The sequence below is a fragment of the Cuculus canorus genome, chromosome 20, assembly GCF_017976375.1.
Source record: "Cuculus canorus isolate bCucCan1 chromosome 20, bCucCan1.pri, whole genome shotgun sequence".
Classification (NCBI taxonomy): Eukaryota; Metazoa; Chordata; class Aves; order Cuculiformes; family Cuculidae; genus Cuculus; species Cuculus canorus.
In genome coordinates, this window is record NC_071420.1 from 6896075 (window position 1) to 6924065 (window position 27991).

Consider the following 27991-nt stretch of genomic DNA (forward strand, 5'->3'; position numbering starts at 1 on the left):
TCCCCAAAACAGTTGGCGGTGCCCCCGTCCCCTGGGAGACCGTGGGGACACAGAGACTCCTCTGCCAGGGGAAAGCTGGGGCTCCCCTCCGCCTGGCACCGCGCCCTCAGCCGAGCCGGGGCCGCAGCAGCCCCTTCACAAGGATACACGTGTGCTAAAAAAACTCAAATCAACCCCAAAAAGCACAGGGGGCTCCTGGGGGGACCCCATCCCCAAGGTCTCTGCTGAGCTATTTGTTCCCTCGCTCTGTACTCGCCCACCCCATCCCACCCCGGCGCTTGCAGAAATAAAAAGTGACCCCTCCCACCCCCCTCCTGAGCCCCAAAACTCCCTGGGGAGCAGGATCCCCCCCGCCCAGGGCAACGCGAGGACCCATTCGAGTCTGCGGCCCACGCTTTTCCCTGCCGCCAGGTGCATCCTTGGCAGCTCCCGGCTCTTCTCCACCACCCTGGTGGTCCCTGTCCCCCCGGGGTGCAGCGGGGAGCGCGGCAGGGTGCCAGGGGGCTCAGAAGCCGGCGCTCTCAGAGCTGCTGCAGCTGTTGTAGCTGGGGCTGCGGCTGGGGCTGCGGGAGCGGCTGTGGGGGCTGCGAGTCCGGCTGCGGCTGCGGCTGCTGCTGTAGCTGTCGTAGCTGCGGCTGCGGCTGCGGCTGTAGGAGTAGGTGCTCAGCGAGCTGGAGGACGAGGGGCTGGGGCGGTAGTAGGGAATGGGACGCTTGCGAGCACTGCAAATGGAAAAGGGAAACTGAGTCAGGACTCCGGTGGCAGCTCAGGGAGGGGGACTGGCACCGGCTCCCTGAGTATCCCCAAAGGGCGGCCAAGCATCCCCACAGGCTGGCCAGGCTTGGACCAACTACCCGGTGTCAGGATGCGGCCGCCCAGCATCATCCCCCCTCCATCCCCTTCCTCCTCCCCAGCTCCCCCGGGGTGTTAGTCCTGGATTAGCCAGCGGCGAGGGCAGAAAGTGAGCAGGTTAATGTGCCTGTTGTGTTTCCCAGACACCAAAGACTGAAAGCTGCTGAAAAAGAGATGTTTAGGATTAGCAAGAGGAGAACCACAGCCCACCGGCACCTGAGGATGAGGAGGGATGTGGGGAGCAGGGAGGTGTGTGGATGGGGAAATACGGGGGGCAGCGACGACTGGAGCCGGTGCAGGAGGACCGGAGTTAGTGGGACCGAAGAAAGAGACAGCCCGCAGGTGGCTGAGTGCCGAACCATCCTGGGGTGTGAGGAGACAGAGGGGTCCGGGAGGAAGAGGAGGAAGGAGGGAGGTTACCCTGGGAGCCAGGCTGGCGGCGATGCTCTCCGAGAGGGACCTTGGGATGAAATGGAAAAGGAGAGGTTGGCATCACTGAGGCAGGACCACATGGTGATGGACCCCAGAGCGGTGGGGATGACAGGGACAGGGCAGGAGGGCAAAGAAAGGCCCTGGAGCTTCTCAGTTGGCTGTGGGGCAGGCGTATTTTCGGGGCTCTGCCCTGGCTCCCCACAGCCCCCTCCAGGCCTTGCAGAAACAGCTTTGCTCGAGCTCGGCCAGGTCTGCGTCCTCATCCATCCCGGGGATGGGCACAGGGTGGGGGACGGCCGCAGCAGAGGCCATGGCTGTGACCCCCAGCTGGGCCCTGCCACCTCCCTGGGGTCATCCTGCTAAACCCTGCTCTGTGAGCAGGAGGGATGAAAACCAGCTGGTGGCACCTGCGCTGGGAATCCTTGCCCTGAGCTGGCAGCAGCTTCCCCAGCCCTCATCCTTTACAGGCACCCACGGCGAGGGGCTGCAGGGAGCAATAACCCATGGGCTGAGCAGCATTTCTCCTGTCCCCACTCCTTACAACTTCAGTCCAGCCCAAGCTAAACAAAACCCCTCTTCACTTCTGAAAATCTGGCCCCTCCGCCCTGATCTCCTCGCTGATAGCAGGAGAGACAAATAGGTCAGGAACGCAGTAATCGCAGCTTGCCACCGGCGCTGCCGCCAGCGCTGCATGCTAACGAGGTGCTATATATGCACACGGTGTTCCGTCTGGCGCTAAATACTGCCTGTCCTACAGCCCGGCAGCCTGAGTCAATAGGATCTCAAGGAGGAGAACTGACTCTTGGAGGGCAGGGGAGACACACGCTCGTGGCCGCTGGAATATGCACACATGGATTGAAACCAATTTCCAGTTTTATGCCTCAAAATGGGAAGAGATCAGAAAGTTGTAATCTTGGAGGCAGGCTGGTAATCCTTATGTCCTGGGCCAGCTGATTCGCCCAGCCGGTCTTCCTCAGGGTTATCTATCCATCCACAGAGCTGCTCACCCATTTGGTAGTCCATTCATTCATCCATCCATCCATCCATCCATCCATCCTTCCCTATGTCCATCCATCCACCCCTTTGTCCATCCATCCACCCATCCTTGTGTCCATTTGTCCATTTATCCATCCACCTATCCATCAATCCATCTGTCCACCCTTCCACCCATTCATCCAGCCATCTGCCCACCCATCCCTCTGTCCACCTGTCTGTCTATCCACCTATCCATCCATGCATCCATCATTCTGTCCCTCAATCCATCCACCCCTCCATCCTTCCATCCATCCCTCCACCCATCCGCCCACCCATCCCTCTGTCCACCTGTCTATCTATCTGTCTATCCACCTATCCATCCATGCATCCATCATTCTGTCCCTCAATCCATCCACCCTTCCATCCTTCCATCCATCCATCCATCCATCCATCCATCCATCCATCCATCCATCTGTCCCTCCCTCCCACACTCCTGCTTTGGGACTGGCTGTTGGCAGACCTCAGTCCGGGCCATTCCCGCAGCCACAGTAGAGGCTTCACCACACGCCAGGACCCACCTCGTGATCCTTCTGGGCTCCATGAAGCTGGGGGAGTCGCGTCTCCTCTTCCTGATGGGGGAGTAGCTCCTGGAGCGGCGCCGTGCGCGGGCGGGATCGGGGTCACCGTGGCGTGTTCGGGGCTCACTGTCTTTCTCCCTGTGACCCGAGAAGAAGGAGCAGCGTCAGGGGTGAGGGCTGGGATGGGATGCAAGGATGATCCATGCACAGCAGCCCCATGGGAGTGCCCCCCTCCCTGGGCTGGTGTTCCCGTGCCACCAGGGCCAGCAATGCCCTAAACACGCTCCCCGGGTCGTGGGACCACCGGAGAGGTGGGTGCTGTCTGACCCATTGCTGTACCGTCCCCCCATGCCAAGGTGCCCCCAGCGCTGACCTGCTGGCAGGTTTTTTCAGTGAGGGTGAGCGGGAGCGGCTGCGCCCCGTTCTTTTCTCCCGGGAGCGGGAGCGGGACTTGGAGAGGGAGCCGCTGGAGCTCCAGGAGCTGCTGCGCTGGCCTGGGCTGGGCGAAGGACTCTTCCTCCGCTCCGAGGCGTGCCGGGAGTGCTTGGCTGATGACTCCGAGCTGCTGTTGGGCCGACCCCGATGGTGCCTCTCCTTCACCCTGCAAAGGCAGAGCCCAGCACCCCCTCGCACCTCGCCCGCTGGCGGGACAGCCCTGGGGGTGCGGGGACCCCGGGTTCCCATGGGAGAGCAGCGGGTGCACCTACATGACCCCAGGTTTTGGCTGGGCTGCATCCTTGATTATAAAGCATGGGGTTCTCGCCTGCTGGGGATCCTGTGTCCGGTGGGATGCTGCAGTCCCACACAGACACCACCCTTCATGCTGGGATAATCCCTCACGCAGATCACCATTCCTGTAGTGCACCAGCATCAACCCACTGCAGCTCTTCCTCATCCCGTCCCTGCCCCATTCCCATCCCCTTCTCCACCTCCTCCACTCCATTCCTGTGCCTGTCCTCATCCCCGTCCCCATCCCTGTCCCCATTCGTATTCCTATCCCCTTCCCTATCTCCATCTCCATCTCCAACTCTGTCTCCATTCCCTTCCTTGTCCCCATTCTCATTCCTATCCCCTTCCTCTTCTCCATCTCCATTCCCTTCCCCATCATCTCCATCTCCATCATCTCCATCTCCATCATCCCCATCTTCTTCCTTGTCCCCATCCCTGTCCCCATTCTCATTCCTATCCCCTTCCCCTCTCCATCTCCATTCTCTTCCCCATCTCCATCTCCATCATCTCCATCTCCATCATCTCCATCTCCATCATCTCCATCTCCATCTCCTTCCTTGTCCCCATCCCTGTCCCCATCCCCATCTCCATCCCTCAAGCATCTTGGCCCCCAGAGCTGTGTTTGGATGCAAACACGGTGTCCACACGTTGCTGCCCCCCAAATGTCAGATTCCAGCTCCCAGGACCCATCCTGGGGACCTCCTTACTTCTTGCCGTGGGCACCGTGGTTCCTGTCGGGGCCGAGCGGTGGGTGGTAGGGCTGGGAGCCCACCGAGCCCTCCGAGTCGCTGCTGTAGCCGGCGGGGCTGAGCGTTGGCGGCGGGGGCTCGCGGGGGGCCGGGGGCCGCCCCTTGCTCTGGCCGCGGTGACGGGGCGGCGGCGAAGCACTGCGGGAGCGATGCCGGTGACCGTGCTTGGCCCGCTCCGGCGTAGGCGACCGGGGACTGCGGGCACCGTGTCGGAGTCCCCGGACACGGGGGGACGATGGCTCTGTCCTGCCATGAGCCCGCAGAGAGGGGGACGCCGAGGTCTGCCTCTGGCAAGGGTGGGGAGAGAAAGAGAGAGGAGGGGAAGGCGGAGGGTGGGGAAGAAGAGAAGAAAGAAGGAGAAATGGGATTTTACCGGTGGGCACCGGGCCGGGGGCGCGGTTCACAACGTCAACGCACATCGCATAAGGCAGGCTACACAGACGCTACCCTGCACCTTCCTCTCGCCCTCAACAACGTGGGTCATGCAAACCTCCGCATGCAGAACGTCAAAGAAAGTATAAACAAAATGAAAAGAACCCAAAGGAAGGGGTGGGATGGGAGCGGGAAAAAAAAAATATTCAAGAACGCCCCCCCAAGTTGTCGGGGAGGGAAAGAAACGACCCCCTCCCGAAACACCTGGAGCGGGGATAAAGCAAACCCTGGCGCCCGCCCACCCCAACCAGGGAGGGGAAGGAAAAGGGGGAAAAAACCCAAACGAAGAAGGGAAAATGAGGGGGGAAAAAGAAAAGATGAGAGGAGGGAGGGTGGGGATCGGGGAGAGTAAATCAGACTGAGCCAGGGGAAGGGGTGGAACCAAAGAGGGTGGGAGGTGAGGGGTCTGCTCACACAGAGGCATGCACAGAGAGAGATGTTCGGGTGTTGTTGTTATCGATTGTACGGCTTTCGGCTTCGACCAACTCAAGAAACGAGGAGGACGGCACAGAGCGACAATGGAGGGCAAGGCAGGGAGGTGGGGGGCCAGGGGTGAGGAGGCAAAAAGAAACCAAAAAGAAAGAAGAAAAACCATCCAAATCAAATAAAATTAAAAAAATCAAATAAAATAAACCAAAGCAAAACTTCACAAATGTCCTCGTTACTGAGATAACGAATGGCTCTGCTCTCTTCCTGGGACAGGCATTGAGCTGTTAGCTGTGACTCTGCAGGGAACTGCTAAGTCCTCCTCAGCACTCAACACAGACTTTGCTTTCTGCTTCCATTTTTTTTTTTTTTCCATTATATGCTTTTTTTTTTTTTTTAAGTCCCTCTTGGTTAACATCCACTTACCAAAAAAGTGGCATTTCCTCCTTTAGTAGGTAAGGTATGAAGAGAAGGGAAAAGCGGGGCAATATAAGTGCATCATTAGATTCACAAAAATGCAAGAGAGAAAGAAAGAGCGAGAGCAGGAGGAGAGACAGAGACAGAGCCAGAGAGAGGAGAAATAAAACAAACCAGCTCACTGCTGCTACGGGGACACCCTGCGCCGCTGCCGTGGCCACAGCCCCATGCCAGGCTCTCACCAAGAGCTGGAGGGGGTTGCCCAGCCCTGGGGTCCGGCACCCAGTGGTTCCCAAATATCCGAGCTCCTCCGAGCCCCAGCCGCTGCCTGGGATTTTTCCCCGTCTTTGCTAACATCACTAAACCAAAAAGATGGGTGAAAACGGCTCCTGTGCCACCAGCCATGACCAAGCTGGCAAGCCCCGGCTCAGGGGAATCCTGGGGTCTCCTTGGACCGGCCGGAGCCCTGAGCATCCCTGGAGGGGTAAATCCTGCACAGGGCAGCGCTGAGCCCAGCAGAGGGGGTATCACATTGTTCAGGGGACTGAGGTGCTCCAGGATTGTCACCATGCCTGAGGCAGAGCTGGGGGCTGGTGACCCCAATTCCCCACCTGCCCCAAACACACCCGGTTGGGTAATCCTGGAGGATAAGGCTCTTTCTGTCCACCCTGCTATATCCTAAATGCCACTTTTCTTCCCCAAAAGAGAAGTGAGGCAGGCGCTGGGGTGGGAACCTGGGGACCATCACGAAGATGCTGCAAAAGGGATGTGAGGAAACCATATCTCCGAGCATCCCGAGTCGGGTGGCGGGTGTCACACAATTCCCTCCACACCCCACGGGCAGCATCACCTCCCTGTTCCTACGGACAAGCCAACCGCCCCCAGGAAACTGGAGGCAAAATGGGGAGACCGGGGGCCTTTTTATTAACCATCTGCTGCTGCAGAGGGGGGAGGCTGGTGGTGATGGGCAGCCCTGCTGGGGGACATGGACCCCTCCAAGGGGACCCTGGAAGGAGGAGGTTGAGCTGAGCCCATGCGCAGCTCCACGCCCGGGCAGAGAAAAATAAAAGTGGAGAAGATGAAGAAGAAGAAGAGGAAGAAGAAGAAAGAGAGGTTTTCTTCTTTCCCAGGGCAGCATTTGGGCCACACCGCAGGATGCAGGGTTCCCACCCAGTCCCTGGGGCAGGGGGTTCTCCTGCCCAGGCATGCAGGAAGGCAGTGCAGGTAAAAGCATCCCAAATAAATCCACATTGGCAAAAGTCCGGCCCAAAAGGGAAAACATAGGCTAGGGGCTGGCGGGCTTGGGATGGCCAGAGCTGGGACGCTGTCCCCTGCCCCTCAGGACCACGATGCCTCTTCCCACGGAGGAAGATTCCAACCTTTCCCTGTTGCGGCTCCACTGTTTTCCCTGGACTGGGGTTTTTATCCAACCCCAAGGAGGGGCTGGCCCCATAACCTCTCCCCAGAGCTCACATTCCTTGTCCCTCCAGCCTGACCCCCCCTGCGCCCAGGATCCGCCGCTGCTCCCACTGCACCTATCGCTCGCTAACTCCGCTCGCCTTCGTTACCCAGCCCTAACGGGGGGACTGAAAGGAGCAGCCGTGCTCGGCCCCTGGGTGGAAACGAACACAAAGTCAAAGGGCTGAAAGACACAGAAATGCATTCTACCGACGGCACGAGGAGATGGGGGAGAGAAAAGGGGGGAAGAAAGAAAAAAAATAGTACGTGGACAGGGCAAAAAAAAAAAGAAAAAAAAATAGAAATCAAGAACTTAAGAGAAGAGCATGGCTTTGCAGCTACCCGGGAAACCATACAGAGAAAAAAAATCATATAGAGCCACCAAAAAGAGACAAAATGAAAGAGAGACAGAGGAGAGCGAGAAAGAAAGAGAAAGAAAGAGAAAAGAACATTAAATCAAGCTACGGTGCTTTTCAACAGGCTCATCTGCAGAAGTGAACGTGCAGAGGTGGACGCGATACCTACCTTCGCGATTGGCAGGGACAGGAATGCGAGAATAAAAAAAAGAAAACAATAATCTCCACATTTGGAGGGCAGAATGGGAAAAAGACAAGGACTCTTTAGTACGGCGCTCCAGACCCCTCGGCTAATCCCGTTTGCTCTGCTTAGATCGATTTCTTAAATGATTTGTAAAATTGGTCTCGTTAGTGGGTTTTTTTCCTTTAATTTTTCTCTTTTTAAGGGTAAGGTTGCGGCCGCCAGGCGGGCGGTGCAGGGGGTGCTGGCTGTGTCTGCCACCCGGCTGCATCGTGGTCATAAAAATTCACTCTATCCCATGGCAAAGTCCCGGGTACCATGCAGGGAAGCGATGGATGGATGGAGGCGGGACACGGCGAGGGCAGCTGGGCTGTGTCGGCCCAAAGAAAACCGGAGAGAAAGAGGGGCTGGAGGGTGCGTGTGGGAGAGGAGGAGGAGGAGGAGGAGAGGCCAGGAGGAAGGCTGGGGAAGCAGAATAGATGGAGACAGGGCTGGGTATTTAAAAGGGAAGGGAATGCCACGCAGCGCTCAGGGAATCCACTCTTCTCAGTGGCTCTGAGGTGCTGGGGGACACTTTGAGGGGCCTGGAGGAGGTGGGGGGAGGCCAGGTACCGAGGATGCTCAGTGCCTGCCTCACCGGGATGCAGGATGTGGGTACCTTAGAGCAGGATGACTGCAAGGGTTGGATAACCCCACACCCAATGGCCTCATCCTGCAGCCACAGAGGAAACCCAGCCCCACGGCAGGACCCGAGGCAGTGGGGCAGCAGCCAATCCATGGGGGGGGAAAGGGCAATCAGCTCCGCAGCTATGGAGCAAACCCGCTGCCTTTGCGGTGTGGAGCCGCTTGGTTCTCTTCCCTTTTAAATTCCTCATTCAAAATATAGGAAATGGAAGTACAATGTTCAGCAGTCGTAAATATTTAGAATACACATCTGCTTTTTTTGGTCTTTGTTTTCCTTCTCCACATTAACACACACAAAAGCAAAAAATTCTAGAACAACACGACGACAAAGAGGGCGGGGAAGAGAGGTAAATATTGTTTGCATTTCTGTACATCACAAGGGGAAGAAAAGAAATCATGAGAAAAGAAACTAAAACAAGGAGGGGTGGGGGGAAAAAAAAGCACGTTTCATTGCCCTTCCCTCCCCCTCGTCCCTGCTTCTGCTGAGCAAGAAATGGAAGTGTATATTACCGTTTGGGTTTTGTCAAATGGGAGGCTAAAGAAAAACACAGATGGGATTAAAAAGAAAAAAAAAAAAATAGAAACCAAAGAGAGAAAGAAGAGAGAGAGAAAGAGAGAGAAAGAGAGAGAAAGTTGTCGGAGAGAAGTCCCGCTGGTGCCGGGGAGCCAAGGTTGCTCGGCAGCCTGGGCGCTGCTGGGGGTGGGCAGGGGAGAGCGGGGCGACACCCCACGCCCCAGCCGGAGGCACAGGGAAGAAGAAAGCAGAGAGGTGCCCCAAGAGGTGGGCAGGGTGCTGGGTGCTGGGCTGGGGAGGGCGAGGAGGATGTGACTATGAGGGGGGAAATTCCTGGCCCCGCAAGCGCTGGGGTGTCAGTGTTGGGAGCTGCAAGCCCAGGAGCGTCCCCACAGCACCTCATCTGTGGGAATTAGGTGCCCTGGGTCGAGCAGGGACCGGTGTGCCCCCCAGTAATGGGGTCCCCAAGCACGTTGCCTTCTCTCAGCCCTGCCTCAGCCCCCGAGGGCTCCTCGCCACTCCAGCGCTGGTTAAACTGGGGATGGGCCCCTGGTCCTGTTGGGTGAGGCTTTGCTCAGCTCGGGGCAGGAGCAGCCCCTGAGGCCTCACCAGGACCCCCAGGGTGCCGAGGCAGAGCCAAGGACACAGCCCCAGTGTCACCCACCACAGGAGACCTAAAACCTGAGCACCCAGCACCAAATCCCCTCCAGACTCTGCCCTGGCTAGACACCAGTCCCTAGACTGGGCGCCGGAGATCTGAGCGCCGGTGCTGGCACCTTGGTGCTGGGGAGAGTGGGGGCTGGTGGGGAAATGAGAATTTTCCAGCTTTACCCGTTTCTTGGCTGTCTGGGCTCAATCCACCCCCAGGGAGATGCCGAGCCTGGTGGTGACCCTGGCAGGTCACAAAACCATCTTCCCCAGGGTGGCATCTGCAGAGCGAGGTGGCTTTGGGGGGAGATGACCTGTTGGGTGGCCCGAGGCGATGGGCTGGCACCCAGCGGAAGGTCGATGGGTGCTGGAGGGGGCTGCAGCCTGCACCCCGCATCGCCCCCGTGCGCCCCGGCTGGGCGAGGGGGGAGCCGAGCGAGTGGGGAAGGAAAGGAGAGGAGAGCCGGGTGGGGGTTCCTGTGGAGGGAGGAGGGGAGGAAAGCGAAGTGATCCAAGAAAAGCCTACGTACATCCGAGGGCTCCGGCAGCGGGGCGCCGTGGCTGTGGCGGCCGTTCTGGGTGCTGCCCTTGTGCCCGTTCTGGTGTGGCGAGGCCGAGCGGCAGGGTGAGGGTGAGGATGGGCTGCGGCTGGAGCGGGCGCTGCTGCCCTTGGGGCCATCCTGCTGGCGCTTGGGGCTTAGCCTGTAGGGACGGCACCATCAGCCGCCGGCATCCTCCACCCAAAACCCCATCCCCAAAGCCCAGAGCCCGGCAGGGCATCACCCTTCGCCCGGCTCCCACAGGGCTACTGGCCACGAGCCCAAGCTGAGATGGTCAGTCACGCTCTGTTAGTGCAAGAAATGGGGCAAAAAATTGGTGTTTTATGTTTTCTCTAGTTCAAAATCAAAACACTGCCTGGGCACTGTCCCGTATCCCTCTATAGCATCATGGAATGGTTTGGGTTGGAAGGAAACTTTCAATTACATCCAGTCCAACCCCTGCCATGGGCAGGGACTCCTCCCACTGGATCAGGGGCTCCAAGCCCCATCCAACCTGGCCTTGAACACCTCCAGGGATGGGGCAGCCACAGCTTCTCAGGGCAACCTGGGCCAGGGCCTCCCCACCCTCACAGGAGAATGTTTCTTCCTTCTATCTGGTCTAAATCTCCTGGGTTTTTTCAGTTTAAAACCATTTCCCCCTATCCTTTAGCAATAGGCCCAGCTTTCCTGGAGCCCCTTTCTGTACTGGAAGCCGCTCTAAGGTCCCCCTGGAGCCTCCTCTTCTCCAACAAACCCTCAACATCCCCATTCCCTCCAGGGTCGCCATCCTGGGGACACCTCCTTCCCAAGGGTCCCCATCGTGGGCCAATGGCTAAGGGGGTCCGGGGCTGCTCCTACCTGCTGGGGGACTTGGAGCCGCTGTCGTCAGAGGAGAGCGAGGCGCTGTGCGAGCTGCAGGAGCTGCGCCGGTGCGAGCGCCAGGCCGGGGACTCGCTGCGGGACCTGCAGAGAGGGTGGCCAGGGGCTGAGGCTGAGCCACCGCCAGGGACACATGGGGAGCACACAGCCCCGCTCCCCCCACCATCCCGGCCCCTCACCTCTTGCGTTCCTTGTTTTTCTCTTTCCGTTTGTTCTTGGGGCTACGGGACCTGTAGGCAGAGATGGGAGCTGGGGTAGCACCTGGGGGGCTTCTCTGGCCCCCTCCAGAGCCCCTGAGGCTACAGGAAGGGCGATGGGGAAAACCTGCCCGAAGCTGGGCCCTGCCGAGCTTCAAACCACAGCGCGGGGCCCGGTTGGCTTTGGGGGGCCCGCAGGGGTCGCATGCCGGCTGGCAAGGCTGAGCGGGAGGAGGCAGCGGTTGGAAGGTGGGGACCAGCTCTGCTCAGCACCCGCAGGGCTCGGGGCCATTGTCACCCTGTGACTTGCCCTGTGTCACCCCTCTGCCAGGCCAGGCATCTTTTGCCTGTTTATGGCTTCTTTCACCCTAAAATAGCAGCGCTGGCAGGGAGCACCAGCAGAGCAGAGCAACTGCCAGGGTTTGTTCTGGCCCAGCGTCACCCCTTCTCCCCCAGGGGACGTTTGGGGCCATGTGGGACCCCGCAGCCCCCAGAGTGGCCTTGTGCCACCTCCAAGGGCTGGGGATGCCCGGCAGTGTCTGGCCGTGGGGTGAGGGGGACGCTCGCTGGCTGAGGGACAGAAGGATAGATGGACAGACAGTGGGTGATGGCAGCGCACACTCACACCCACCACAGCCATGGGTAGAGGGGACAGGGGCAGCTGGAGGGCAGGGGACAGGGGGCTGATGGGGAAGGCTGGCAGCCAGCGCTGGTGGCAGTGGGGAGGCTCCCAGCAGTCACTACTCTTACCTGTGTCTTCTCTTCTTCCGGGACCCAGACTCAGACCTGAGGATGAAGAGGAGGTAGGGATGAAGGAGAGGCTGAGCCGGCCAACAGGGACTGAAAGCTGGGCAGCCCTAGGGGATGGGGACAAGGGCAAGGGGTGGCCCTGAGATGGGCTGCTGGATGGGGTGACAGCTGCTGTGGGGACCCTATTGCCCTGTGCAGAGCCATCAACATCCACCTCTGTCCATCCCTCCATCCCACCCCAGTCTGAGGGCCTGGGCAGCGCCAACCAGCCCTTCTGTCCCCAACCAGCCCCCTGTTCACAACCCAACATGGGGTCTGTCCTACCTGTCGCGTCTGTGTTTCTTTCCAGTCTTCTTTTTCTTCTCCTTGCGGATGGGTGAGGAGCTGTCGCAGCTGGCGGGGGTGGAAGTGAGTGCTCTTGAGGGGGGAGCAAGTGACTCCCCAGCCCCATCCTGGTGGCCCAGGGGATCCCATCCTGCTGTCCCCAGCACCCTGCCTCCCCTGGAGCACCTACGGATGCATGAACATCCTATGGAAGTTCTGTCCTGGGGGGGTTTGGGGTGGGAGACTGAGAGGGGCCTTTGGCAGAAGAGCTTTGATGCCTTTGATGCCAGCACACCTGGATCCTGCTGTGTCCCATTGCCACCTTGTGGGCTTTGCAGCTTCCAGCAGGGCAGCCAATTCCCACTGGGATTTCAGGGGTGACAGTGGGTGGCAGAGGTCAGCCCATGCCCGGTGGCCTTGCATGCCCAGCAGGGACCACACAGCCCAGCCAGCCCAAGGGGGACTTACCTGCGCTCCGAGCCGGGTTTCCTCTTTTTGCTGCCATGGGGAAGGCAGAGAAGAAAGGAATATTAGGGACAGTGTCCTGCCCAGCCAGCATTAGCCAGGGCATGGGCCAGCAGGCAGATGGAGCCAGACCCTTCAGAGGGCCGGATCCTGCCCGGTGCTGTGCCAGGAGCAGCTGGCTCCTTCCCAGCACGGACCATGACCAGTGCCACCAGTGCATGTGGGTGCGGAGGGAGCGCGTCCCACAATGCTGCACATGTGCGCGTTGCACCATCGGTGCGTGCAGCTGCATTGCCCCTCTGGAGAAGGCACAACTGGGGCTGCGCTGCCCTCAAAGTGGGGGGACTCACACCACCGGAGCCTGGCGACAGGCTGGGCTGGGAGAAGAGGGGACAGCACACTGGGGCACGGGGACTCACCGACTCCGGCGGTGACCCGATTTCTTTTTCTTTTTCTTCTTGGGTGGAGGAGAGGTGGAGCTGCTCGAGCGTCTTTTCAGCCTGTGAGGAGAAGGCAGACAAGGTTGAGGGGACAAGGGACAGCCACTCGTGTGTGTCCTGATCCCTGTGCCCCTCACTGGGGACGTGGCAGGCAGGGAGATGTCCTGTCACCCCTGCACACCAGCTCCCCAACACCCCAGTTGTGGTTCTGGCCAGACCTGTACTCGCGGTGGCCGCCGTCCTCGCGGTAGCATTCGGCCGAGCAGTCGCACTGCAGCACGCAGCCCTCGCCATAGTCGGGGTACTCCACTGCGTACTCCTCCCCGTCTGCTCCATGGTGGTTTTCTATCACGCTGCCAAAGGAGGAGGCTCAGGATTAACTGGGGGCTCCTTGTTCCCCATCTCCCAGCAGAGCAGCTGGGAGGACGCCTGGGGCAGCCCCAGTGTGGCTGCAGGAGCTGAGGGACGTCTCCTCCACCACAGCATCCCCAGGGGACCTTGGTCACATCACTTGAGGTCCACATGCAGCACAGCCTCACAGAACGGATCTTCTCAAGATCTTCCTGGGGCTCCATCCCTGGCACAGGGACAGCCCAGGCTCAGGCCACCACCTCCCCTCAGAGCACAGCCCTGGCATCATTTGGAGCGCCTTGTGGCATCACCCAGGGGCTGGGACTGAGCAGGGTGTGGGCTCAGCCTAGACTGGGGTGAGAGGAGCCGGCAGGAGCTTCAGCACTCTGTGGATTGTGGAGCTGCCCAGGACAACTCAGGCTGTGAAGCCGGTGCCCCAGCGTGCTGCCAGCTTGTCTCCAGAGCTTTAGGCAGGTGATGGGTCATGTCCCCCATGCCACCCAAGATGGGGCAGGGGGACAACAGGCCTAGAGCCACCAGGTCCTTCTCTCTCTCCTGAGCCTCTTCATCAGAATTCATTTTTCCCGCTGCCATGGAAACCGGCAGGAGGTTGCCATTGACGACCAGGGTTGCGGGCAGGGCTGGGCAGGGGCCTGGCAGCTGGACCAGATAGGCAGCAGGGATTTGTGAGTCCCCCACCTCTTTGGTGCTTCTCTGCCATCTTCCCTAGGAGTAGGATCAACCCCCAGGGGCCTCTTGTCTGTCCTTGAGGGACATGGGACATCTCATCCCAGGATGGACGCAGCTGTCCAGATGATCTGGAGGGAACCATAGTGGATGGGGCTGTGCCTGGCATCGCACCAGCCCGGGCACTGGCATCCCAAGGAAGATTTGCTCTCAGAAACCTCATGTGGGCTTCTCCGCCCTTCCCAGCCCTGAGGCGTGCAGCAGGGGATGCCGATGGAGAAGCCCAACAGCACCCCTGGTCGAGCAAAGGGGCATTCCCAGCCCCAGATAGCAGAGCCAGGAGCCACAAGTGTTGGCACCTATGCCCTGGGCTGATCAACCCAATTAAAATGATGTGGACCAAAACTACAAGTGAGGCATCCTCCCCTGACCGCACACGGATGCTCAAGCGGGTCCCAGGCTCCCCTTTGCATCATAGCCATGGCTTTCTGGGTCCTCTCCAGGTGCTTTGGCCATGCCCCAAGGGCAGGAACAGCTTTCAACCCACCCGTGTGGCTTCGTGGCTTCGGGGAGAGAAGAAGAAAGGAGAGAGCGTGCAGGGATAATTCCCTGTTGGCCTCAGCTCCGTGAGCGGGCAGTGCCTCACGCCAGAGCCTGCTGCCAGCATCTCCCATTGGCTGTGCTTGGCCGCTCAAGACAGGCTGTGCTGCCCCAATTATCCGCCACGCTCTCGCCTTGGTCTCCAGTGCCACCAGTCTGTCCCTCAGGCAGCCTCTCCCTGGGGACCAGGCTGCATTGCTGGGCTGCGCACACAGCCACAGGAGCTGGAAGCATGCAGGGCAGGAACTCGGATGGTTGTGGCTCTGCTCGGTGCCTCGGTTTCCCCTGGTGAGTCCCGCAGAGGAAGCTGAGCATTTGCATCCACTTTGGAACCAGAGCAGCTGGTTCAGACTCAGTCCTGGCAGCCCAAGATCAAGCTGTACAAGCCCAGAGAGGTGCTGGAGCAGAACACCAGCCCATGAGATGTTTTGCCAAGAGCTCTCTCAGCCACCGCAAGGGCCAGAGCTCTTTATTTAGAGTTTGTTTAACTCTCTCATCCAGCTTCTTCAACCAGCACAGACCTTTTACACCCAGTACATCCATTGGCAGGGACTTTGGCAGCTCAGGTCCTCCCTGCGTGAGGAACCACCTCTCTGGACCTGGCTGCCATCAGCCTCCTCTAGACGCCTCTGGCTTTGCCCTCTCCTGAGCCATCCTTCACCCTGAGGCCACTCCATCCAGCTCAGCACTATTATTTATAGCCCTGGGCTAATCTTTAATGATTACCCTTCATATTGCAAAAGCAAGCTCGCAAAGGTGACAGCTCCGGCTGCTTAGGTAACCTTAACGCCTCTTTGGCTTCTCCATGTGCTCATTACAGTGCCGGCCCTAACGAACCTGCCTGGGAAGATGCCCTGGAGATGACTCGTGCCCTCATGGACAAAGGCCACTTGTTAACACCCCAAGCTTGACACTCCGTGACCTGGACAGGTTGTTTTTCCTTGTGCCTTGGTTTTTCCTGCCTGGAGGAGGACCCTGGATGCCTCAGGCTGCCCCAGAGCTGTGCGCTCCATCCCAGGCTCCAGCCGAGCCATGTCGCTTGGTGCCCACCGCACGGGTGGAGCAGTGGGATGAAGGTTCTCCCCGCCGCCGTGGCTCCTCTTCCTCCCCCTCGCCCTGATTTCCTGACTCTAACGAAGCATTAATATTCAGTGAACCTGCAGCATCTATTCCTGTCCCAAGTGACCTGGTTTCCAGGCTGGTGGATGGAGTGTGCTGGGCCAGCCATGCTGTCTGGGCCATTAAGCATCGCATGGATAAATCATTGTTTAGCCAGGGCAGATCCTCGCAGTGCTGGGGACCATCCTGCACGTGGCAGGAGGAGCGTATGGCACAGCCCTGGCAGGAGCTGGGCTGCTTTAGACACCTACCCTGAGCCCCCGAACCCCCAGAGCAGGAGCAGCCCCCAGGGACCAGGCAGCACCAGGGGCAATCAGGAGGCAGAGGCCCTTGAGAAGCTCCTTCCGTGGGGCTCCCTGGGATCCCACCAGCCTGATGGGGGCACAGGCTCTGGGTCTACCTAGGCGAGAAGCAGGGTTGAGCCCTGCCTATCTAGCCTGGTTCCCTTGCAACACAAATCATTACTATTATTAATGATTATTACTGCAAACACTGACATTTCTAAGGTTGCACAACAGAAGTCAACCTGATGGACCATCACTAGCCAAGCTGAGTTACCTCACACCAGAGACAGGGGGACTATTCTGCATTATGGAGTTAAGAGCAAGGACCAGAAACCAGTGCCTTCACCTGGCTGGAGGCAGAAGCTGTGATATCAGCCCCCCAGAGAGCAGGAGAGGTGATCAAAAGAGGCAGGGGCAGGCAGTAGTGAGTCAGAACAAACCTGTGGCTTGTTCTCTGCCTCTGGCTGGTGGGATGAGGCAAGCATCGAGACTTGCTGCACTTCAGTTTCATCATTGGCAACAAACGCATTGCTGGCCTCTCCACACAGCACCTGAGGTCTCCAAAAGACCAGTGCAGGATAACCTCTAACCTCTCCAGAAGTTGGACACTGCCTCAGAGAGGCAAACTCAGCCTCCAACCAACCAACCAACCAACCAACCAACCATCCATCCATCCAACCAAACATACAATCAACCATCCATCCATCCATCCATCCCTATATACCCTCTATGTCCATCCACCTATCCAACCATCCCTATATACCCACACTCCACAACAATCCACCCACCCACTGACACTTGGAGGCCATCTAGGATGTGCCTCTCTGGAATATGAGACAGGCAGGATGCACAGACAGGCTGAGTGGGAGCTGCCTCACTTACATTTGGCGCCCGTACTGGTCCTCCCTGGTGAGTACACCTTCCTTCTCCATCAGCATTTGCCGAAAGGTCCCCACTTTCTGTCGGATCTCTTCTTCGGAGTACCTGGATGGGCAAAGATGTGGTCAGGGCTGTCATGGATGGAGCATGGGCTCCTCAGGGTCCTGCTGAGGACCTCCATACCTCAGAAGCACCACGTGGCCCAAGGGGGTGTTCAGAAGAGGTGACATGGTGACAGGCATCAGGGTATGGAGAAGAGCAGGTCCCTCTGCTTAGTCTCCTGCCACCACCCTCCACACCCTCATCTCTCCTGTGCTTGGCAGAGGAAGGGACATCAGAAAGGGGTGAAAGAAGATGACCATAAGGCTGGCATTCTTCTCCACTGCACCAGGTTTTTTTGGTACATCCCCACCAACCCCCCTGGCAGTGCCAGCATCGCAGCCGGTGAATGCCAAGTTCATGCCTGGCAACTCCGTCCCACCACGAGCCTCTCCTGTTCGTCCCTGCGCTGCGCCGGGGCCCTGGCAGCCGAGCCAGCTCTGCGCTAATGCCAAGCGCTGACTCAGGCCACTGCAGGGTTATTAATGAAAGACACTAATCACTTTGTCCCTGGCATCTGAGAACAGCCGCGGCAAACCACGGTGCTCCAGCCGGCCCCACGGCGTCCCCGAGGAAGGACGGGTGACAGCCCTGGCAGGCAATCCTGTGCTGCATCCCGTGGCTGCACAAGGGCACCTGAGCATCCCCCTTACGCCAAACCATCCAGAGGGATGCAGAGACCCTCGGGGCTTTCGGCATCATCCCTGGGGACAGGGCAAAAGAGGGCGACCTCATGTCACCACCGCCCTGGGAGAGAAGGGATCAGACCCTATGTGCATCCTCATCCTCACCCTCCACAGGGCTGTTCGCAGCCCATCTTTGCCCTTAGGTCCCGTCAGCATCACCCAGAAAACTGGGTGTCCCAGCCTGGCCGAGCCCTGCGGTCCCTGAGGGTGGCACCTCCCAGAGCCTGTGATGACAGCGATGTCCCTCGCAGCGCTATGGGTACCCCTGGGCACCCTTGGGTGCCTGGGCACGGAGGAGCACACTGCAGCACCCCCTGCAGCGTGGAACAGCAAGGAGAAGGGAATTAATATTAACGAGCTTCTTTGCACTGAGAGGCTCTCATTAATTCCCCAGGTGGCCAGGACTCCTGTGCAGAGGCACAGAGACAGCCTGGCTCATTGCCCTCACCTAGCACCCTGCCTGGGCCCCGAATCAAGGGCAGCACCCCCAGATGCCGCTCTGCCCCGCTCCTGCAGTGGCAATGCTGCCAGCGGCCAGCATGGCCAACCTCACGAGGACCGAGCCGCCGGCCGCAGCGTGGCCACGAGCGGAGCAGCAGGAAGATGTCCGCCCCAGCGCACCAACATTTGCTGCAGCACATTACGAATGCGGCCGACGCATTCGGAGAGGGGATGCCAGGCCAAGCAGGAGGTGACAGATGGGCCACCACGCAGGGCCACGAGCAAAGCCGCAAGATGCAAAGCCAAGGCAAAGCCCCCCTGCACCCAGTGACCCCGCCGCGGAGGCAGGAGCACCCCACAAGCCCCGGCCCTGCGTGGAACTCGCTGCAGGGATTTGGGGTTGCAATTAACACAGAATAGGTCCAGGAAAGAAAGAAAGAAAAATATGCTGATGCTTCTTTTCTGGACAAGAAATCCAGCCTGCAGTCAAGGAATAACGGTGTCGGCAGGGAATAACGACGCCGGCAGCCTGGAGAGAGCGGCTACGCAGGCAGGAGGAGCCATGTCTGGTTAAGGAAACAGGGGAGTCCTTCAATCCCCAGAGCCTCCTCTGCCGTCACACCCATCCATGCTGGGGGTCCTGTCCTTGCCCACAACTCGCCCGAAGCCAGGACAAGGATGCAGCCCCCAGCCCAGGCAGAAAACTCAGGGTGCAACATGCTTCCTGCGTACCCCAACCCGGGAGAGCCCCTGTGGGGAGGGGTAAAGCAGGCGGGGGATTAACCAGGTTGGCTAAGATTATTACTGTAATTATATTATCATTTTGGTGTATCACCATCATCATCGTTATTAATAGCCTTAATAATAGCAAAGGCAATTACAGCAATACCAACAATTCCGATGGCAGCGTTGCGATTACCCGCTGCAGTAATGACACTGCTGGTAGCGAGATCCCGGGCAGGGCACGGGAACCCGACAGGAGGCTCCGAGCTCCCCAAGGCGCCAGGTCAGCCTTATTTATTTCCATAACGACAAATTAGGCACAATCATTATTCCAGTCTGTGTGAGACAATTTAATTCTAGGTCACGCTCACGCTCTTAATGAAAGCCTTGGCAAAGCCTTCCCTCAATCCATTTCCCTTCTCCCCAGCTGATACCGGTCCCATCTACCTGTGTGCACCAAAGAACCTGCCCCATCCATCGGGTTTCAGTGAGCTGTTGGGGGCACCAGGATGTTGGGGTCAGAGCCGTGGGGCATGCAGCCATGGGGCCAGGGGGGATGGGGGTCTCCCCCTTGGCCCTCCCAGCCTACCCAGGCAGGGATGCTCTCCAGCTCCTTGGTTTTTCCCCTGGTCTTCTGCTTCCCTGAGGGAGAGCAAAGGCTGGGAAGCACCTTGTGGCGCACAGCGGGACAGGGGATATCGTCTCACCCCAAAACTGGGGGGCAGGATGCACTGGAGCACTGCGGCAGCCTCACCCAGGGCTAAACCCCAGGTGTCCTGCATCTCCCTAGCTTAAGACAGAGAGAAGGACCATTTCCTACCGCAGGCATGTGAGGTGTGGGCCAGGCAGTGCCAGTGGCTGCCTCTTTCCTGCCTGGCACGATGATCTGGGAGCCCAGGTCTCGAAGCAGAGGGGCTGGAGTGAGGCTCCCACGTGTGTGTGGATGCCCTCCTAGGTCTGCCTTTCTGGGAGGCATTCAGCTTCACAAACCAACCCACCAGTCCATCCCAAAGCTGTCTGATTTGCCCAAAAGTGGATTTACTTCCAGCTGGGGACATTTGCACATCCAGGTATGTTTTAGAGAGGAGAAAAAGGGAAACAAGGTGCAAGTAGGTCAAAAGGATCCTTAGGCATGGGGTCCACCTCCAGCCCAGCCCCAGTCCCCCGCCACTCACCCCTGCTCCTCCATCATCTCCTGCAGCTCCATACACTTCAGCTCCACCCGCCGCTTGCGTTCATGGTCCAGGATTTCCCGGTGAGCCTTCTTCACCAGGCTGGGCTCCACCATCCGTACCTCCTCCTCGCCCTTGTGCCACGTGCCCGAGGCACCGGGCTGCGAGAAACCATTGGAAGCTTCCTGAGGCGAAGGCACATCGGCCCCGTTGTTGTAGAGAGCCATGTCGGCGAGGGCAGCCTCACTGCCAGCAGCACCTGGGAGGGAGGGAAAGAGTCGGGGGTCAGTACTCACCCCGGTTTCCCTCTGCTCCTGCCCCAGGGAGAGGATCCCACCAGGACCTGACGGTAAAATTCATCTCAAAAGAGGTGTGAGCACTCAGGTCGATGGGGACAGCAACTGGGAGAGCTGGGTCTTCTCCCAGTGCCCTTCCTGCCCCTTACCTTGGATTTCCCACCCACAAAGCAAGGCTGGGGCTGTTCCCATGGCCATGCTGCAGGGACTGGATCATGGAAAAGGGAGGAGGATGCTCTGCACCAGCCTTGTACCAGGGATACCCTGGAACGGCACAGGTCTGTGGCATTCGGAGCTGTGCGGTGGCAGCAGGATGGGAGGGAAGGGGTCCCTTTGGGCCCCACGGGGTGTGTCTGACACGCTGCGCGAGGGGCACGGGGCTGAACGCTGGCTCGAGGAAGGAGAGGTCTCCAAGTGTGAGTGTGAGGGCAGGACAGACGGACCGTGCACTGGCCCATGCCACATCGAGCCTAGGGAGGGCTCGCCAGTCCAGCAGGACGCCACACCTTTCCAGGGCCATGCCAAGTGGGATGGAACCAGAGTGGGAACGCAGCCCATGAGAGGCTTTGAGGATGTTTCTCTGCTGTTTGAAGTGACAAAAAGCCTCAGAGCCCTGGGGTGGTGGGGACCCAGCCCAGCAGGAAGGCATCTCCTACCGCAGCATCCCCAAGGGACAGCCCTGGCTTTCCCACTGCCACCACCTGCCCCATGCACTCATTTATCTCCTGACAAGCCTGCCTGGTGAGGACAGCAGCCGACTGCTTAATTACATGGCCTTTTTTTCCCCTCTTCCCCCACTATCACCATGTGCGGAGGCGCCAGCAGCCTTTATTTCTGTAGAGGCACGGAAAAGAGGGCAGCAGTGGAGCAGAAGCCGAGGCTCTGCACCCCTTGGGTGCTTGACCCTGCTGGAGCACCCGGAGGGTCCTTGGTCACCTCTCGCCTGCAGCGGGCAGGGCAGCACCCACATTTCAAGCCTCGTGACACCCTGCAGCGAGAAGCCACACTGCTCAGCCCTCCCAGCTGGGGGAACCCTGACCCCCATCCCAAGGTGGCCTCAGGCCAGAGAAGGGGGAGATGCTGTGGAGTAACCTGGTCTGGGGGCTTCTTTCTCCCATCAGAGCATGAAACTAAAACCTGGGAAGGGAATTTGTGAATGGGGGGAAGGTTCCCCGTGGGAAACCTTCACCGATCGAGGAGCTCAGGAAAGGAGAGGAGGAAGGATGCTTTCCACAGCCTCCGCTTGTTGCTCCCCAGAGGGAATTCATTTCATCCTGAGCCCAGCAGTAGGTAAATTCATTGCTGAGGAGCCTTGGGAGCGTGTGAGACATGCACACGGGCAGGCAGACAGAGGAGCATGTGAGAGAGAACGGCAGCAGGACGGGTACCTGTGGGTACGGGCTGTGTGGTGGGGAAGGCATGCAGATCCCACCAGGAAACACTCCCCATCTCCGTAAAATGATGTGGGTGAAGATACTCCCCCTCGCACTCAGGGCTAGACAGCAGAGCCAGCCCGGGAATGGACACTGCGCCGTGTCCCAGTGTCCCCTCAGCCATGAGCAATGCCCACGGAGAGCTGACGCTACCTGCTCTGCCTCAGCCTCAGCACAGGGGAGACAAAGGAGAAAACCCACCCGCAGCCCCTCCAGCTGCCAGCAGCAAAGCTGGGCCACAGGGAAAAGCCCTGGGTGGGAGATGGAGCCAGTCCTGCCTCCCTGGGGACAATGGGACAAGGCAAGGGTGCAGAAGGAGCCTTCGTACCCCAGGTTAGGTCCCTGTTCCCGGTGGTGCCCTGCACAGGGGTAGCTGTTCTGCACAGGATGTCCATCACCACCACAATTCCCATCCATCACTGCCACGCAGGGATCTCTCAGCTCCGCTGCTCACGCCAGCACCCAACCCTGCGCCAAACCCACCAGCGAAGGCAGCGCAGCCCTGCCCCAGCGGCTTCCCACCGGCCTCAGTGCTCCCCACCGATAATAAAGACGATGGTTAAATATTTCATTATCTGCAGTAATTACCCACAAATCCTCAAGCACTGGCAGCTGCTGCCCAGCTGCCTCAGCAGGAGAGAGAGAAGGTGTCTTGGGATGAGTTCCATTCCATGTCCCCATGGACTCCTAAATACAGCTGGGGACAGACGGTGCCATCCGTCCCCACCAGCCACGTCCCAGGAGGGCCCAAACCCCACAGCATCACTGGCCAGAGCTACTGAGGAAACTCCCAAGTCAATCCCTCTTTTCTCGTTTTGCTGAGCCATTCATCCACGTGTTTCGGGATCCTGATCTTCCCCACTGTGCTCCACGTGCCGCCGTGGGGACTAGGGAGATCAAAACAGCTTTGCAGTTTGCAGGCACTTTCTGCTGCTGGGATTAGAGCTTTTGGAAATGTTCAGAGCTGCCTCATCCCCATTCTCCATCTCCATCTTCCATCCTCACTCCTATTCTCCATCTCCAACCTCCATCCTCTTCTCTATTCTTCATTATCCTCCTCATCCACATCCTCCATCTCCATCCTTATTTTTCATTTCCAACTTCCACCTTCATCCCTATTCCCCATCATCCTCACCTCTATTCTTCATCCTTCTCATCTTCCATCTCCATCATCCATCCTCAGCCCTATACTCCATCCTCCTCATCCCAACCCTCCAAATCCACCCCTGTCCCACCCCAAGCGCAGCCCTCTGGCTCCCTCCCTCCCCTTTCAGCCATGCTGAATCGCACTCAGGGCACAGGACCTGGGCCCGGTGGAAGCCAGGACAGACAGAACCACAAACACACAGTGCTGTGCCCCAGGTCCCACCAGGCTGGGGTGGAGGACCAGCCTCGCCATCCTACCAGACTTGGGTTTCCAGCCAAGCTTCCTCTCTCCCTGTGGGCTGGGACCCCTGAGCATCAGGTGGGGTGGCCGTGGGATGCGGCTGTCCCCATGTCCCAGCCCCAGGGATGTCATGGAAGCATAGAATCATGGAATGTTTTGAGTTGGAAGGGACCTCAAAGCCCATCCAGTTCCACCATGGGCAGGGACACCTCCCACTGGATCAGGGGCTCCAAGCCCCATCCAACCTGGCCTTGAACACCTCCAGGAATGGGGCAGCCACCACTGCTCTGGGCAACCTGGGCCAGGGCCTCCCCACCCTCGTCATCAAGAATTTCCCCCTGACATCCAGTCTAAATCTCCCCCTCTCCAATTTCAAGCCAGCCTGGGCTTTGAAGGGAAGCTTGGAGGGGAAGAAGAACACAAGGAAAATGAGCAAACACAGTTATTTCACCCAACTGCTTTTGCCCTTTGGTTTTTCAGCACAGACACAAACCCTTTCCCAGCGACTCTGCCCAAATCCCGCCGCGGATGCCTGGCTCCAGGCGGTGCCCGCAGCACCTCAGGCGCAGGGCTGTGCCAGAGGCGACCGCTGGCGCTCCTGCCCGCTGCCGCCGCAGGGCCTGCCACGCTGTACTGCGGATGAAGCCGCTCTCCCGGTGGGAGCGGGGCTGGCAGCAGGGGGCTGGCAGCGTCTGGATGCTCTCCCGGCATCTTCCCCTCGACAGAAAAAGGCAGCAGCAGTGCCTGGGCATCCTCCCCCCTGCGTCGGCGCTAATTAAAGCCGCCTCCGGCCAGCGCTCAATTAATTCTCGCCACATCCAGCTGCACCAGCCAGGGTGACGGCGAGCATCCGCACGCCGGGGAAGCGGGCACGGGATGCAGGCAGCAAGCCCAGGACGGCGGCTCCTGGACCACTCCTGCACTGAGTGTGCCAGAGCTCAGCCCAGTGAGCAGCGGACAACGCAGATGCAGGATGGGACCCTGTGGCCCCAGCGGGGAGAGTGAGAGGGGTGGTCCTCGCAGATCCCCTGCTGGGGGGTCTCACCAGGGCGCACCATCACTCACTCAGACCAGAACCCCAAAGAGGTTACAGCCCCGGCTTCTGCTGCTCCTGATCTGTGCCATGGGAAGAGCTGGGACTTCTTTTGGCCACCCAAAACGTGCTGGAACGTCACAGCCAGGCTCCTCTGAACACCTGGGCAGAACTACAGGGACGAAAAGCCCAAGGCTGCTGCTGTTAATTGGGCTGACCTTCTCCGGAGCTGCCTTTCACCACCCCCGAGTGCCAAAAACCATGAGTCAGACCTCTGAGGAGCAGGAAAAAAAAGGCAAAAATTGGCTTTTACAGCACAACCCGTTTGGGGCCGGTTAACGCGGCCTCCAGTGCTGACCTGGCAGGGATCCTTGGAAGTGGCAGCGGGAAGGGGTTGTTACACCCATCCCAGCCCCTTCATCCCCATTTTCCCTATCCCAGACCCAAAGCATCCCTCGCTCGAGCTGCATGACCAAATGTGATGCTTTGCAGAGTTTAAAGGAATTAATAGAGGATACGGGGCTGCAGGCTGGGGGGCAGGAGCTGGGCGAGGGAGCGCTGCAGCTCGTGAGAACCCACCTCTGGGCTGAGGCAGACAGAGATTTTTAATAGATGAGGAGACCGGTGGAGAAGCTAAACAGTTGCTAAGCAACCGGGATCCTTCCCAGCTTGGGGATGCAGGGATGGGGATGGGGAGGGGGACACACCAGTGTCCCCCACTGGACAGGCACCACAGGGGGGTGCAGGAGGCAGAGATCCACCACCTGCTCCAGGGTAAAGGGCCAGATGTAGGATGAGGAGCCAGGCTGCGCTTCTGTCCCAAAAATGCCATGATCAAAGCCCCCCAAGCCTGAACCCCTGGGGCTGCTGGGGAAACCGAGCCAGCCCCGCTCCCAGCTGACAAGGGGAGGTCACACCGTGATGGGGGGGGGCATCCTCCAGGGATCCCTATGGCCATCCCAATCCCAAGCCAGAGATGAGGGAGAGGAGGAGAAACATCCAAGCGACAGCAGCAACATCCCCACGCTGAGCAGAAAGGACACAGGTGATGGGTACCCCCACGGGACCCCCTGGCTATTTGTGGCCACGGTGACCACCAGCAGTGGCTCTCTGGTAGCCCCAGACCTGCAGGCAGCCCCGCAGGCAGGGCTGGGGCACTCGCTGACCCGCCAGACCTTCACCATCCTGGGGGGGGGCTTAATAACGGTGTCTCCGGGCAAGGACAAAGGCAGGAAACAGGCAGCCCCCCGAGTTTGCCATCCTTGGGGACACCTCTTTGCTGGCCAAGGAGCCAGGAGGAGGCACCGGCCACCCTGTGGCCCATCATCACTTTTTTTTTGGAGGGGGAGGGGATTATAATAATAAAAGCAATTATTGAGCACATGGAGGGATGATGGTGACAATGGGGTCACCTTCCCCAACGGGGACACAATCCTGGACAGTGACCCTGGCATCGGGTGCTGCGGGTCCCAGGGGGGTCACGGCCAGCGCAGGGGACCCCCCCTCCACGGCTGCTGGGCGGTTGTGTAACGGGAGGAGCTATTCCGGGGTTTGAGCACATTATATAAGCCACGGGCCACCTGGCTAGGAAAACGGGAGCTGGGAGGAGGAGGAATAAGTGCTTTAGGGACCCCCACCACCAGAAAACCCCAACAACTGGGACTGAACCCCCAGGGTGACTTGCACCCCGCAGGCACCCCCTGCCCAAAAGCGTGGGGTGGGCACCCACTGCTCTCCGCTGCAGCCCCAGCGCCCACTGCCATGAGCCCACCCGCATCGGGACCCCCTGGGCAGAAGACCCTTTGCCTGGGAGGGGAAACACCACTTGGCACCAGCACAAAACCAACCAAGTCTGCGATCCAAGATCCCCGCACGTGGGGCCGGGATGAATCCGTGGGCAGGGGGAGACAGGCAAAATGCAGCGAGGAGGAAGGAGGGATGCAGAGATGAAGCAAGCAGGATGGAAGGGGAAGCAAGGAGGATGCAGAGGGGATGCAGGGGGGAAGCAGATGAATTACAGGGAGGAAGCAGGTAGGACAGGTAGGAAGCAAGGGGGAAGCAAGGGGGAAGCAAGGGGGGATGCAAGGGGGGATGCAAGGGGTAGCATAGCAGGAGGCCACACTGGCCACGCAGCGAGGATGCTGTGTGTTTGGACACAAGCACCATGCGCTCCTGTCCCCAGAGTCCTCCCGCTGGGGGTGTCCCCGTGCTCCTGCCAGAGCCAAACCCACATGCCAGGGAGAGCAGCTGGGGCACAAGCACCCGCATCCCGTAGACCACACTCGGCATCTGCCACCAACCCGACCCCCCGAGCCGCTGCGGCCCCCAGGTGATGCCCCCCACACCAGGTGAGCCAGGAAACACCCACAGCTGGAATTGTCCTCTGCTCCAGAGGGAATCAATGAACCCATATATCTGAAATCCCCTGCGCCGCCAGCCCCCCATGCAGCACAGCCCGGGCATCCACAGGGCCAAACCCTCAGATCTGGGGAGGAGAAGCACAAAACCATCCCCAAAACCAAGGCACCGCTCAGGCTCCCCCGGCGTTGCTACTCTCCTTCCCCTACTCAACACACACAGAATCTGAAATCCCATCAGCTGAATTCAGAGCTGCAGGACCCCCTCCCCAGCACGGCCTGGGGTGTGTCACGGCAGAGCGAGGGGCTTTGGAGCCACGATCTTGGCCCTGTCTCCACCTGCACCCCACGAGGCACCAGCATTTGTGGGGGGCTCATTGCCACCTCCAGCCCTGCAGTGAGAACCAAAACCCCACAGCCAGGGGGTCACTCACTGCTCCCATCCTATCCCATCCCATCCTATCTCATCCCATCCCATCCCATCTCCCCACAGCACAGGGGAGAGTGATGAGCCCCCCGGCACCGAGGAGCACCCAACACATCCACATCCCCGGAGGGACCCCCTGCATCCCAAGAAGCATCTCACCTGCAGGCTCCTCACCCCCCCCAGGAGCATCAGACCCCGGGGGAGCCCCCACCACCTCTCACCCCAGCCACAACACCCCAGTCCTGCCCACCCCATCCCTTTGGGGATCCCAGGAGCACCACAACCCCTTCACACCCCTCGTGGAGGGGTTCTCAGTCCCTCCACCCCTCTTTCCCCACCCCGGTCCCACAACCTCCGTCCTGGACAGCGGGGGGTCCAGGAGCACCCCAAGCCCCTCACCTCCATCCTAGAGGGGTCTCCAGCCCCCCTGTCTCTGTCGTCCCCCCCCCCAGCCTGGAGGGGCTCTCAGCCCCCCTGGCCCCAGGGAACACCCCCCTCTCCTGTCCTCGCCACCCCGGAGGGGTTCCTAGTGCCCCATTCCCTGGCAGCATCCCAGCCCCCCCCACTCTCCTCCCGTTTCTCGGGGGTCCAGGAGCACAACACCCCCTTCACCCCCATCCCAGACGGGTTCTCGGCCCCCACCATGGGCACCGCGGGCCCCCACCCCTGCCCCCCCCGGGGTCCCCAGTCCCTGCACCCCTCACCTCTCCATCCCGGTCCCTCGGGGGTCCCTGTTCCCCCACAGCCCCGGACCCCGGGTCCCCTCTGCCCCCCCACCCCGCCCCCCGGGTCCCCTTCGCCCCGCAGCGCCCCCCCCCTCAGGTCCCCCCCCACTCACCTCTCCCGGCGCCGCCGACCCCGCGGGCCCGGCCCCTCCCGGCGCGGCGCGGCCCCTCCTGAAGTGCTGGACAGCTCCGCGGTACCGACCGCCGCGACAGCGCCCGCCGTCACAGCGCCCCCTGCCGCGCGGAGGCCGTGTCGCAGCGCCTCCG

General features: G+C 59.7%; 1 protein-coding gene across 1 annotated transcript; it reads right to left on the reverse strand.

The window, feature by feature from the left end:
- Positions 1-303: 303 nt before the first annotated feature.
- Positions 304-27959, reverse strand: SRRM3 (serine/arginine repetitive matrix 3). Its single transcript, XM_054085292.1, has 15 exons — positions 27838-27959; positions 20070-20325; positions 16949-17050; positions 13244-13378; positions 13005-13085; positions 12589-12618; positions 12121-12189; positions 11797-11832; positions 11029-11079; positions 10829-10933; positions 9962-10133; positions 4274-4602; positions 3211-3438; positions 2838-2975; positions 304-722 (listed from the first exon to the last, which is right to left on the reverse strand). The coding sequence occupies exons 2-15, from the start codon at positions 20291-20293 to the stop codon at positions 506-508; spliced, it is 1917 nt and encodes a 638-aa protein (XP_053941267.1). The 5' UTR covers positions 20294-20325; positions 27838-27959; the 3' UTR covers positions 304-505.
- Between the last annotated feature and the right edge of the window lie 32 nt (positions 27960-27991).